At 39.8% G+C, this 12587-nt stretch overlaps 1 protein-coding gene across 1 annotated transcript in view; it reads left to right on the forward strand.

The window, feature by feature from the left end:
* The first annotated feature begins 2617 nt into the window (after window positions 1–2617).
* The window catches only part of CIMIP6 (ciliary microtubule inner protein 6), a 25820-nt gene continuing 15850 nt past the window's right edge, over window positions 2618–12587 (forward strand). The window contains exons 1-2 of the mRNA XM_007108013.1: window positions 2618–2706; window positions 6174–6384. Coding sequence (XP_007108075.1) covers window positions 2681–2706; window positions 6174–6384 — 237 coding nt within the window. The 5' untranslated portion in view covers window positions 2618–2680. The remainder of the gene's footprint in view (window positions 2707–6173; window positions 6385–12587) is intronic.

Raw genomic sequence — 12587 nt, forward strand, 5'->3', positions numbered from 1 at the left:
ATTATTTTTGGCATTTTCCTATGGTTCGAAAAAAAGTGTTGACAATTTTCTGCATCTATAACATTCTGGATGAGCAATTTCCATCCTATTGTGTTTCCTCACATATGGTGTTCTAGCTCAAATAGCACCGGTATTTTTAACTTGCCCAATATTAGTACACCACTTTGACTTCTTCTTCGCTGACAAGTATCCAAATTACCTAACACAAATGAGAAAATTTCATGTATTATTTAGGCCTGTGTGTTCATTGAGTTTTCAGACATAAATTTTCCAGTAGAATCACTGTATTTTACAGCTGGAAGGGATCATAAAGATGATCTAATCTGACTACCTCTCTTTACAAGTGAGATTTACAGCAGAGAGGTTTAAGTGTCTCTGCTAGGTCAGGTTAGCTAGTTAGTAGTAGAAAAAACTAATAGAAGTCCAGTGCTTTTTCTACATAAAAAAGTCAATAGTTATTTTTTAAAATCCATATCATTTTGCAGTGCCCTACAGGGGATGTTCCAATAAAAAATGATGGGCACATTTTTGTAATACTGTATTATTATCAGTACTGAAATTGAAAACTTGTGACTATCAGTTATATAATGCTCTTAAGTATCATTGCTGTTCAAAATTTTTTCCTGTATTCTAACTAGATTGTGACTTCCTCTGGTGGACACAATTTCTTTTTTAAAAGTGTTTCTTATATCCCTTAATAAACCTACATATACACTGGTTAACAGCTGGAAAGAGATTGAAATAAATATATTTATATTTTAGACTAATACTATATGACTCAGAATCAAACAACTGTCATCCTGTTTGAATGCAGGTGAATATGTTTTTTTGAGAGGGAGAAACTTGAGAACATTTCTCATTTTTTCCTACCAAGCAGTTGGGCTTGTCCCTGAGGGTGAGGGGTTCTAGGAGCCTTGAAGAGGTTAGTGAAGGTTGGAAGAGAAATTAGAAAGAATGATGAGAGAGTTGACTGAGCTTTAAGACATCTGGTAGCATATGCAGATCAAATTGCTCAAAAAAATAATAGCTAATAATAACCAAGGACTTACTACATGTTTGGCAGTCCTCTCTCTACTCTACCTGTGTTACATCATCTACACCTCGCACAAGCTTAGGTATTCTTTCCCTCATTTTGTGGATGAAGAAATTGAGGCTCAGGGAAGTTAGAACATTTGCCGTACTGAACCAGCTACTTAATGGTGGAATCAGGATTCAAACACTGACTGCCCTGGAGGCCTATGCTCCTAATCACAGTTTGATAGTTAGGATAAAACTAGATAAGTAGGAGGCATTTAACACACTGCAGGGCAAATGCCTGGCTCCCAAGAAGGAGCTCATTAATGTTAATGCCCTGCTTTTGGTTTCAACTACTCTCCCCATATTTATTTACCCAGCCACTCCTTACTCCCAAGAACACATACACATAACCACATATTCACACACACTCCAGTCTTTTTACCAACAAGGTCCACCCTCAGGTGTCTAGGTTTGATATCTAGTTATCAAACTTCTATTCATATACTCTTCTTCCTCATGGGACTTAAGCTCACTTATGTACAATGAATCCTAGGACCAACCTCTGCTCTCCCACATTTTTCCAGGTAAATGTAAACACATGTTAAGACTGAATCTGGGTTACAAAATATATGCACGTGCATAGCCCGATACATAACAGAATTCAATGCAAGAAGGAACTTTCTTTTCCCATTATCCAGGGAGATGCATGAGTTACCATAACAGATGCCAAAGACATTTGGCTCTGGCAGTGGAAACTGGGAAGCAATGGTGAAATGAGGTAAGAAATTCCAGGGCCAGAAGGTGGACGCAAGTCATCAACTGCTTTTCCCAGGAGCTTGCTCTTTTTGGAGAGGTGCTCCACGTACAAGCCCTAACCTGCTGCCATAGCCTTCAGTCCCCTCTACCCAACTCTGAACCCCCCTCAGGCTGGAGCAGATGCACACACCGCAGGAGCCTCATTTGTAGGAGATGAGTGTTCCCTTGTTTTATTTTAAGGCTTGCTCCCAGGTTGGGGAAAGAGGATGTGTCAGAAATCGTGGAGAACAGCGACAGCCAAGCTTTCTCATGCAAAGACTAAGCAGCCCAGGAGCAGCAAATGATGACTTGCACAGTAGTTAATGGTTCATGGGAAAACAAGTTTCTCTGCTGCCTGCCCGCCCTCTGGAGCCAGCTCCGGCAGACGTGGGCTAAGCCGGGGCGGCGTCCTGCGGGGCTCTGGAGGGCTGGCGAGGCAGGGATGTGAGCAGCTCAGCCCCCGGCACCAGAGCCACGGCCGCGGAGGAGGCTCCGGAATCGCCTCTCGCTGATCCCCAAGGATCCAGTGGGCCCTGATTAATACCCCGCCCGGCCGGATACGGGAAGTACAAGTTCCAACGCAGGGTGTAGAGCCTTGGGCGGGTCCGGCAAGCAGACCCCGTCTGCCACCCACGCCCGCCCCGCCAGCCGCGCGCGCTCGCTGTGGACCCGACTGGGTTACTGCGCCTGCGCGCTCCGGGTTCTGCCCCCCCGCAAGACGCTTTCCGAGGCCTAGTGCCCAGTCCGCTGTCGCTTAGCAACGCACAAGTCGCTGTCGCAGTTCTCCGCGCGCCCCTTTCTTGTCAGGGCTTACTCCCTGGTCTTCCCGTGAGGCTCCTCATTGCCTCGTGGCAGGCCGTAGGAGCCCATGGAGGGAAAGGAGGATAAGCAGCAGTAAGTGCTGGGGTTTGTTTTTCTATTTCCCCTTCCGAAAGATGTTTTCCTACTTCGGGGGAGGGTTAAGTGAGATCTGAAGGGTGAGTCTTTGGGCCATCAGGGCTTTTCCTCTGCCAATCCCCTTCCTACCTCTCATTTCTAGTATTGAGTGCAATAATGATTTTTAAAACGCACTGTTTACTGGGCAACTACTATGTATCAGGCACTTTACATGCATAGCTTGGCCTAAAATTCTTGACGTCATCTTGAATCATCCACTACTTCTCACACCCCACATGTAATTTATTAGCAAATTCTGTAGGCTTTACCTTTAAAATATATCCAGAATCCACCACGATTCATCACTTCCACCGTCATTACCACCCTGGCCCAAGGACCAGCGTCGCTTACCTGTATACTGTAGAAGTCTTTGCTGCTCCCCTCGCCCCTCTGCAGCCTCCTCAATGCAGTCTTCTGAGTGGTCATCTTACGACATAAAGTTAGATCACTGTTCTCCCTTGGCCATTGCAGAGGAAAAGCTAAGGCTCCGACAGCGGCCAATGGGGCCTACACAATGTGCGCCTTTGCCTTACTTGGCCTTGTCTGCTCCTTGCCTCCCTCTCCTCCAGCACTGAGGCCTCCCCGCGGCATCTGCAGTGATTTTCAAAGTGTGGTCCCCAGAACAGCATCAGCATCACCTGGGCACTTGTTGGAAATGCAGTTCTCAGGGCCTCCCCTCCACAGACATACCAAATCAGAAACTCTAGAGGAAGGGCATGATAATTGAGTTTTAACAAGACCTCCAGGTGATTCTGATGTACCCTAAATTTTGAGAACTATTAAATCAAGCAGCTTGTTACAGCTTGTTATGGTGTGGAGCCAGGGGTATGTGCTTCCAAACCTGTATTTTTGTCACTAAAACAGTGGTTCTCAAATTTTAACACCTAGAGAGCTGGTTAAAACAGTTTCCTGGGAACCTGCCCCAGAGATTATGATTTAGTAGGTTGGGAATGGGACCTGTGACTATGTATTTCTGACAAGCTGACAACTGATGCCAGGGCTGCTACTCCAGGAACTATGCTTGGAGAAGCACCGTCCTGAGGTCAGGTGCTTCTGCTTCCAAGCTTTGGCGTTTACACTTCCCTCTGCTGGAATGTGCTTCCTTAGATATCCACTTAGCTCTCTCCCCTCTCTCCTGTCTTTTTTCAGTTGCCACCTTCATAACTCAGCCTCCACCTTATCTAAAAATGCCACCTACCTCCCATATACATGCACTTCTTTCCCCTATTCCCTGCTTTAATTTTGTCCTTAGTACTTAACACCATCTAACAAACTATATATTTTACTTTTTATTTCTCAACTGCCTTACCCCACTAGAATGTAGGCTCTGTTTCTTTTGTTACTCCTCTATCCTCAGTGCCTCAAACAGCACTGGACACATAGCTCAATAAATACTTATTGAAAGAATGAATTATTTAATGTTATTCTCACATGTCTCACAATAGGTATTATTGTCCTTATCATGCAAAGGATTGGAAACCAAGGCTCAGATAGTAAATGGCAGAGCTGGGATTCCAACCCAGGTCTGACTTATTTCAGAGCCCATTAGTATTTTTAACTGTGCTTTCCTTCTAGTAAGAGATTACTACAGAACCCTATATTTCATATTTATGAGTCAGTCTGTAGCCACTCACACCACAAATCCTTCATCACATGAGTGCATCGGTATGTGAACAAATAGCTACGGTCCTTTCCTTAAGGCCTGATTCTAGTACAAATTTATTGTTGGGTTACAACTATGAGAAGCAGATGGAAAAAACTGATGCCAGAAGTCTACAGTGATAAATCAATTAAGGCCTTTAAATAAATTCATCTCTGGAAAGATAACAGAAAAACTTTCAAAGTAATTTACACTTTACCAGTAATCATTTTTTCCAAATCCTTTGCAGAGAGCAACTTTTGCTGGGGTGCAGAAAACTGGAATCCAAGGGTACTGAATGTCGTGTGTGTTTTGGATGAGGGTTGGGTGTGTACAGCTAACACAAAGCCAGAGTGAAAAACTAGTCCAGCAGATTCACCAGGAATGTGTAAATAGTATAATGCCAATCTGTTTACCTGCAACAATCAGGACACTTGTCTGGATGTTGGGTACATAATGATGAATGAAACCCAATTGTCACCTTAATGGAACTTATTGGCTTGTACAGGATTATTTGTAGTGCTTACTAGAACACGTAAACAAAAAGTAGGTACATAAATGATAAATCATAGTTTGTGTTATGAAAGAAATGAACAAAGTACTAAAATAGAGAATACATGGAGTGGGGAGGGGGAAATCTAGGAAAAGTTTCAGAGGAGATGACTTCAGCTGAGACCTAAATGGTAATGAGCCAGCTGTTCAGGGAGCTGGGGAAGAGCAGATGCCCTGAGGGGAGAGGAGACTGGTGTGTTCCAGGAACTGGAAGTAGGCAGGCTGGCTGGAGAAGGGAAGGGAGAGAGGCTTGAGTGGTTGAAGAGATTAGCTGGAGCAGGGTCACACAGGGCCTCAGAACTGCGATAAGGAGGAAGTGTTTTATCGTAAATGCAATGGAAAGCCACTGGAGGCTTTTACTTGAAAAAAATTACATGGGGTAGAAGAGATGAACCTGCTTTGGTCTGAAGTAAGGTAGGGCCATGGACAAGGCTAAACAGAACTAATCACTTTCTCTATAAATTTCGAATCTTATTCACTTACCTTCCATGGGTCAGGGCTTTGATTTTTTAAAATTTCTATGTAAAAAGAATCCAAATTCAAATATTTTGTTCTTACCTTTACTCTTCAAGTATGCAAAATTTAATACTACTCCTATTACTCCTTATTTAAAAGGAGAAAAAAAATTATAAACTATTCCTTTTAAAATATTTTTTAACATTTAAAAATTTCAATATTTTTTATTTTTGTTCCAGGGTAGTTATTAGAAGCAAAAAATGATGAAATTGAATTAGCTGTTCTGATGTCTGCATAGTGGTCTTTTCCTGAAAAGATAAATAATAGTTCTCATTTGGTAGCTTTTATAAGTTTGCCAGGTGAGCCTTTAAAATTTAATAGTTATCCTTGTCCAGATAGCTAAATATACTAGGTAACTAACTCTTAAAGAAGATGAGTTAAGATTAGCATGTAACTTAGGCACATGAATAAATACTGTAAACAGAATTTGTAAGAATGATCAAATCACTACTATTTAACTCCAAGCAAATGAATCTGTACACTACATTGGTATATGGTAATAAATAATCACTATTAACACAAATCTCTTTATCTTTTATATAATTTCAAATGAAAGGATACCCTCCCAAATTTTGATTGCACCAGCCCCTAATAGTTATTAATAAAGCCTAAATTGTCTTGACACTTGAAATATATTTAAATCTAATTTTATGTAATTATGACTCAGCACTGAAATGCTCATTGGATAAATGATATACTATTTAATTCTGTTTTTCAGACAGCATAAAATAGAAGATGCTGGTATACTGTATATAACGGAAAAAAAAGAAGAAACGAAACATGAAAAAAAGCCTGGAAAAAGTATTCAGCATTCAAAACCATGTATTGGGAGAGGACATGTATATTATGCTAAATTCATTAACACAAATGTAAGAACATGCAACGAACCAGTTCCCTACATAGATCCCAAAAACGAGCCAGATGATCAGGTTGGATTGATGTTCATTATTTACAAATATGGATTTAGATTCAGAAGTGTTTTGCAGGATAATTTTGTCACAGACTACTTAAAGGATATGACAGATCTCAGACTAATATTTTTTATAATCCAATAGTTAAAAGCAGTAAGCTGGAACTATCGTCACTGATAATTTTGCATACAAACTATATATATATAGGGAAGGAATCCAAATAATTGTTTTTCTAGATCGGGTCAGATTATAGTCACTCAGCAGTGCTTGCGGGTAGGAGGGGTTATTGAAGAAATCTCTAATATTGTATTTGTGACAGATAATATAAAAATTTCCCATGATACTCAGTAATTCAGATACTTTCTATAAAATAGCTACCATTTATTGAAAGTGTATGAAGTGCTAGGAATGAGCTAAGTGTTTTGTATTAGTTATATCCTTTAATCTGCACAACTTTTAGGAGGTATTATTGGAAATAGTTTAGATGATAGCATGCTCTAATATAGTAAATTAACATACCTGAGATTACCTAGTAAGCAAATGTCACAGTCATGTTTCTGATCCAGGACTGTTGGTTTAGACAAATCACACTTTTATTCACTATCATATTAAATATATTCCATTCTTCTTTTTAGAATCCGGTTCTTTGAGGTATAATTTATTGTATTAATTTCCTATGTTGCTGTTACAAATTACCACAAACTTAAACACTGGCTTAAAGCAACACAAATTTATTCTCAACAGTTCTGAAGCTCAAAAGTACATAATCAATCTCATTGTCCATTGGGAGAGCTGGTTCCTTCAGGAGGCTCTAAGGAAGAATCCATTTCCTTGCCTTTTCCGCCTTCTAGAGGTTGCCTGCCTTGGCTCATGGCCCCTTCTTCAAAGCCAGCAACATACTATCTTCAAATCTTTGACCGACTTCCCTGCCTCCTTCTTCTAAGGACCCTTGTTATCATATTGGGGTCCTCAGAAGAAGAGAATCTGGGATAATCTCTCCTTATCAAGATCCTTAACTTAATCACAGCTGCAAAGTCCCTTTTGCCATGTAAGGTTAGATGTAGTTGTGATTTAACTCAACATTTAAATGGAGATTGCTTTTCGTGAGCTCTCTTTACACTGATAACATCAACTGTTCTTGTCACAAAACAGCACACCATGGCCCTGTGTGTGAATGTGAGAGCTTTTGGGGGCAGAAATTCCTGTAGTCAAATATGCTTTAATATCATGTAGTAAACCCTTACAAGGGCAGTTTTAAGGCTCTTTTGTTTTATAAACAAATAATTATTGAGGATTTAAAAGATATTGATAGAACATGCCTCTGGGGGAAATAAATGTGGTACAGAAATCCAGGTTAGGGCTTCCCTGGTGGCGCAGTGGTTGCGCGTCCGCCTGCCGATGCAGGGGAACCGGGTTCGCGCCCCGGTCTGGGAGGATCCCACGTGCCGCGGAGCAGCTGGGCCCGCGAGCCATGGCCGCTGAGCCTGCGCGTCCGGAGCCTGTGCTCCGCAACGGGAGAGGCCACAGCAGAGGGAGGCCCGCATACCACAAAAAAAAAAAAAAAAAAGAAAGAAATCCAGGTTAGTGAAGTCCTCATAATTCTTGCAAAAGTTAATGAATGACTCTCCTGAGCTCTAGTTCAAGGCCAAGTTTAAACCAAACTTAACCCATCCTGAACCCCATAAGGAAAAGAAGCTGGTTTGAGAAGAGAAATATGAAACATAAAGAAATTTAAAAATAAATCTAATTTTCTCTTGTTCCTACTTTGTAGGTGTCTTGAAAAAAATAAATGTACAGAAGTGTTAGTAGCTGCTCTATCAACAAGACTGGGTGAGAGCAGCAGTAGCATCTTTGTTTATTAGTGCTCAAAGCTCCATGAGTCAAAGACCTTAAACAGGTGGTGAAAGTGAGTTTGAAATGAAGTAAGAGGATAGGTAAGAGAGGTTCACAGTGGCTGAACAAGGAGGTACAAAGACCAAAGATGCATCACAGAGCTAAGTGTTCACATTGGGTGTGGAGTGAAGGGAATGGTCATATTTAAACAAAACTAAACAACCCCCTCCAACAACAACAAAAAACCCTTAAATGTACTCATTTCCAAGTACCCAAGGAGTAATAAAGAATGCTCATTTCACATATTTGTAACCTTTGTTCTTTTAATTAAGATGACAGTTTTCTTTTTAAAGGTTAGCTTGGTTTAAAAAAATTAACTGGCTTATAGTAATACTGGCTTTAAAATAAGCGTAAGGAAAATAAAGTTGCCTAAATATTTCAATTGACATATATTTGTTGTCTTATGTATTTTGCTAAGACAATATCTTTAGAATACCAGATTGGTCGGTTTTATTTATTTACAAGATTTTTAAATGAAATAATCAATTATACAGTTCTACATAGGGACATAAAATTGGTGGTGCTAGAAGAAGTAAAAAGGAGCTTTAGCTCAGTTATTTCCAATGAAAACTAATTTGGTTGTCTTTTTAAATATTAGTAAATACTGATATTTCAAAAAAGATTATACTGGGTCAGTATTTTCCAAAATGTATTTTTTTGGAGCACTAGTCCTTGCCTATGTGCTCAATAAAATAAAGTTCCGAAGTCAGATATGTTTTGAAAAATCTGTATTTTTATACACCCTTCTCAGAGCTTCACAATTCACATTAGTAGATAAAGGTTCTTGAGAAATCCTGTGGTAAACTTGTTTAACTTGTTTAACTCAGTATTTGTCAAATTTCTTTAACTATGGAAACCTCTTTTATATAACACCTATTAATATGCTGCAGAACCAGTGTTCCACAGAACACAGTGCAGGAATAACTGTTATTGTGAATGGTTATTATGAATTGCTTAAAAAGAGGTATTTTTCAGCATTCTTTCTGGTCCACAACAAAACAGAGAAGAACGTAGATACAGTGTAATTCTAGTGTTTGCTATAAGACAACAAATTTTTTAAAGCCACTGAGCTCTACTAAAAAAATATGATCCTCTATGTGTAAGGTGTTGTCAAAAGTCCACATTTCCCTAGGAATCCATAAAGTATAATTTGATGTCCACAGATCACCACACCACCACAAGCAGCAGCCGCCATCTTGGCCAGGGTGCCATAGAGCTTGGCTCCCCTAGGATTCTCCCTTAGATTCCCAAAGAATGGAAGTAAGTAATGTTTACTGATGCATTTCTGAAGGCAAAGGGCTGACAGAAGTAGAACATAGAGAGTGCCTCACGGGGGTTTCCAAATGTGGCTAAGGGGCCCACAGCACAATGGCTCTTAGGCCGTCCAGCAGCCGGGGTTATAGGGAGCCTTGTCATCAGGAATCACCAGGCACATCCCTACCATGGAGCCCCAGTGACGGTCATCCTGTGGCAGGAAAAAAGACAGGCTTTGGGCTGGAAGGGAGGACTTCATCCTCTCTTTGGGTGCAAAGTTTTGGGAACAACTCTTTCTGTAGGCAGAAGCCCCTCTACAATCTGCGAGATGTGGTCTGACCCCCAAAACCTAGGCAAAGCAATAACATAGAGGACCTTTCCCGGTTTGGTTTATTTAATCGTAAATAATTCCACATGCACCTCTCAATCCAATGTAAGTGATGGTACACAGAGCAGTAAATTTTTATTCTTAGTCTTTCTCTTCGGTGTGAGGTGAAGGAAAAAAAATAAGCCTCTGCCTTTACCTTTTGTCTTATAATCTCTCTGAGCAAATGCTTGGACCAAAAAGACATGCACATGTGCCTGGGTACATACACACTCTCTTCCAGGAAGGAACCAGACTTTTCAGGCATAGGGCAGACTATCCAGAAATAGAAGAGATAAACACAACAGTTTTTCAACTGTAGGATTTCATTCTCCTGAAGTGAAGATTCATCCAATTGACAACACTAATCAGAACACTCACCAACTATAAGGGTCTTGAAGTCATCAATCACACTTCAGGAAAAACTGCTCATTATTTCCTTTACACGTATTTGTGAAACCAAAGAGACCATTTTGGTAAAATTCTAAATTCAAGTCTTCTTGAAAGGTGAATTATCTCTGCTTTAAGGTAGCTTTTGCACTATACTCTTGTTTAAGAAAAAAATTGAAGTCTGCCAGACATCGTGGTTCACTTATTTCAGAGTCACTTCTCCAGTAACTTGGATGTTAGCAAAATAAGTTTCAGATCAACAAAAGAAGATATAAAGAGTACATCTTAAAACCCTGTCATAGAGGATTTCTCAGGATATTTACTTAGAGCCTCTTTATTTTTATTTTTTGAAATAATTTAAATAAATTTGTGTTTATCTGGCTTTGCCTTCCACAGCAGATTTCCTATAGCAATGTAGCACAGCAATTAGAGGCATGCACAGACAAATGATGGACTGAATTGAGGTGGCTCTGCTACCTGTTAGTGATATACCTTGGGGAAGTTACTTTATCTCCCAGCAGTTTTCTCATCTGTACAGTGGGTGTACCCACCTCATAGAACTGTGATGAGAATAAGTGAGAAAAGGCCTAGACCTTGGAGCATAATAAGCACCGTGGTAATCACAGAGTAGGGAAGAGCTGCAAGAAGCAGGCACTCTGACAACAGTAAGATGTGACTATTTTGAGCCAGAGAGTGAGAAGACACCATCTGTGTAGTGATATGTTCTAGAATTCCTAGGATTTACATCAAGTAGATGTAATTCACCTTTAAGTCCATTCTGAAAAATGAGGCATTGGCTGATATTTCCTACTCTCCAAAATTCCCCACTTCCTACATTTCTTTGATTTCTGCAAACATTCATTTTTACCCCTGGTTACAGGTTGTCATTGGCCTAGAAACTGGCCCTCATTTCCAGTTGCAAAGTGAGCTCTGACTCTGTCTTCATCTGTGCAGGGCTTAGTGCTCTCTTTGGTTCATGGCCATCCCATCTTTTTCAGTTTGAAGATAACTTCCCTTAATGAAGAACCTAAAGTTGAATAGCTCTGACTTTCAGCTCTAAGCAGGGTACTCATCTCCGAATTCTAAGCCTTGCCTTGATTTCTTGCTACAACAGAATTTTTTCCCACAGAACACCCTATTTTTGCTGCTTGGTATATTTCATGAATCTCTTCTAAGCTTCTTGACAGTCTCCTGACAAGCTGACTCCATTAAAGTGTTTCTCCTTTGAATCTGATTTTGTGCACCGCTGGTACACACACCTGTCTCCTTGAAAACTAAGCTCATTTGAAAGCTAACTGCCTATGTAGCCACACAATTTCTTTAGATGCCTCCTTCTTTTTATATCAATGTAGCTTCAATTGTATTTTCAGAATTTAACTTATTAGAATCTCATATTTATCCACCTTGAATCATATTTTAAAGTCTCTCACAATGCAATCATAGTTGATCTTTTAAAAGGCTGATCTCTTCCCTTAAAGCCCCAGGTAGGTGTTGGAACATACCCAAGGTTACTTTCATTCTCTAATATCCAAGGACTCTGAGGTGTCAAGTTCCCTTTTCCCAAGGTTCTCTTCTACCCCATCAACCAGATGAAAAAAAATTTTTTTAGTCAGTACTAAGTTGAGTAACAATTCACCTCACTGCTTTCTGAACTTCTAAAAGATCAAACGTGCTAATGAAGAATTTTCATTTCCTGCATACTTAGTTAGGTTTTATTATCAGAAATTCAGTAATATTGGAGCTATTTCTGCTTAGAACAAAGTTTCTCAAACTGAATCACTAGTGAGTTATAAATCAATGTGGACTGCAACCAGCATTATGAGATGAAATAGAAAAGTAATATAATAGAAAAATAGCCAAGTGCACTGCGTGTAGTAAGAATAAGTATTGTTTTGTGAAACCTCTAGTTTTATGTATATGTATGCAGTGGGTGCTCTTGCATGACATAAAATGTATTTCATGGTGTGGGTCATGGACTAAAAACTTTGAAAACCACCATCTTAGATGATAATACATTATTTGTATTGCCATAATGAAAAGTATAGAATATAAGTTTTAGATTAAATCATGTTTACTGTATACATATGCATACGTGTGTACATATGCATATTTATATATATAAATGGTAGTACAAAACATAGAAACAAAACTATTTTGTTGATTTTTAGCATTCTATCTGTTGATAGAAGGTAGTTTAAGAAATTAGCAGCTGTATTTTAGCTAAAATTATATGATAGGGCTTCCCTGGTGGCACAGTGGTTGAGAGTCCGCCTGCCGATGCAGGGGACACGGGTTCGTGCCCCGGTCCGGGAAGATCCCG

This window comes from Physeter macrocephalus, chromosome 12, assembly GCF_002837175.3.
Source record: "Physeter macrocephalus isolate SW-GA chromosome 12, ASM283717v5, whole genome shotgun sequence".
Classification (NCBI taxonomy): Eukaryota; Metazoa; Chordata; class Mammalia; order Artiodactyla; family Physeteridae; genus Physeter; species Physeter macrocephalus.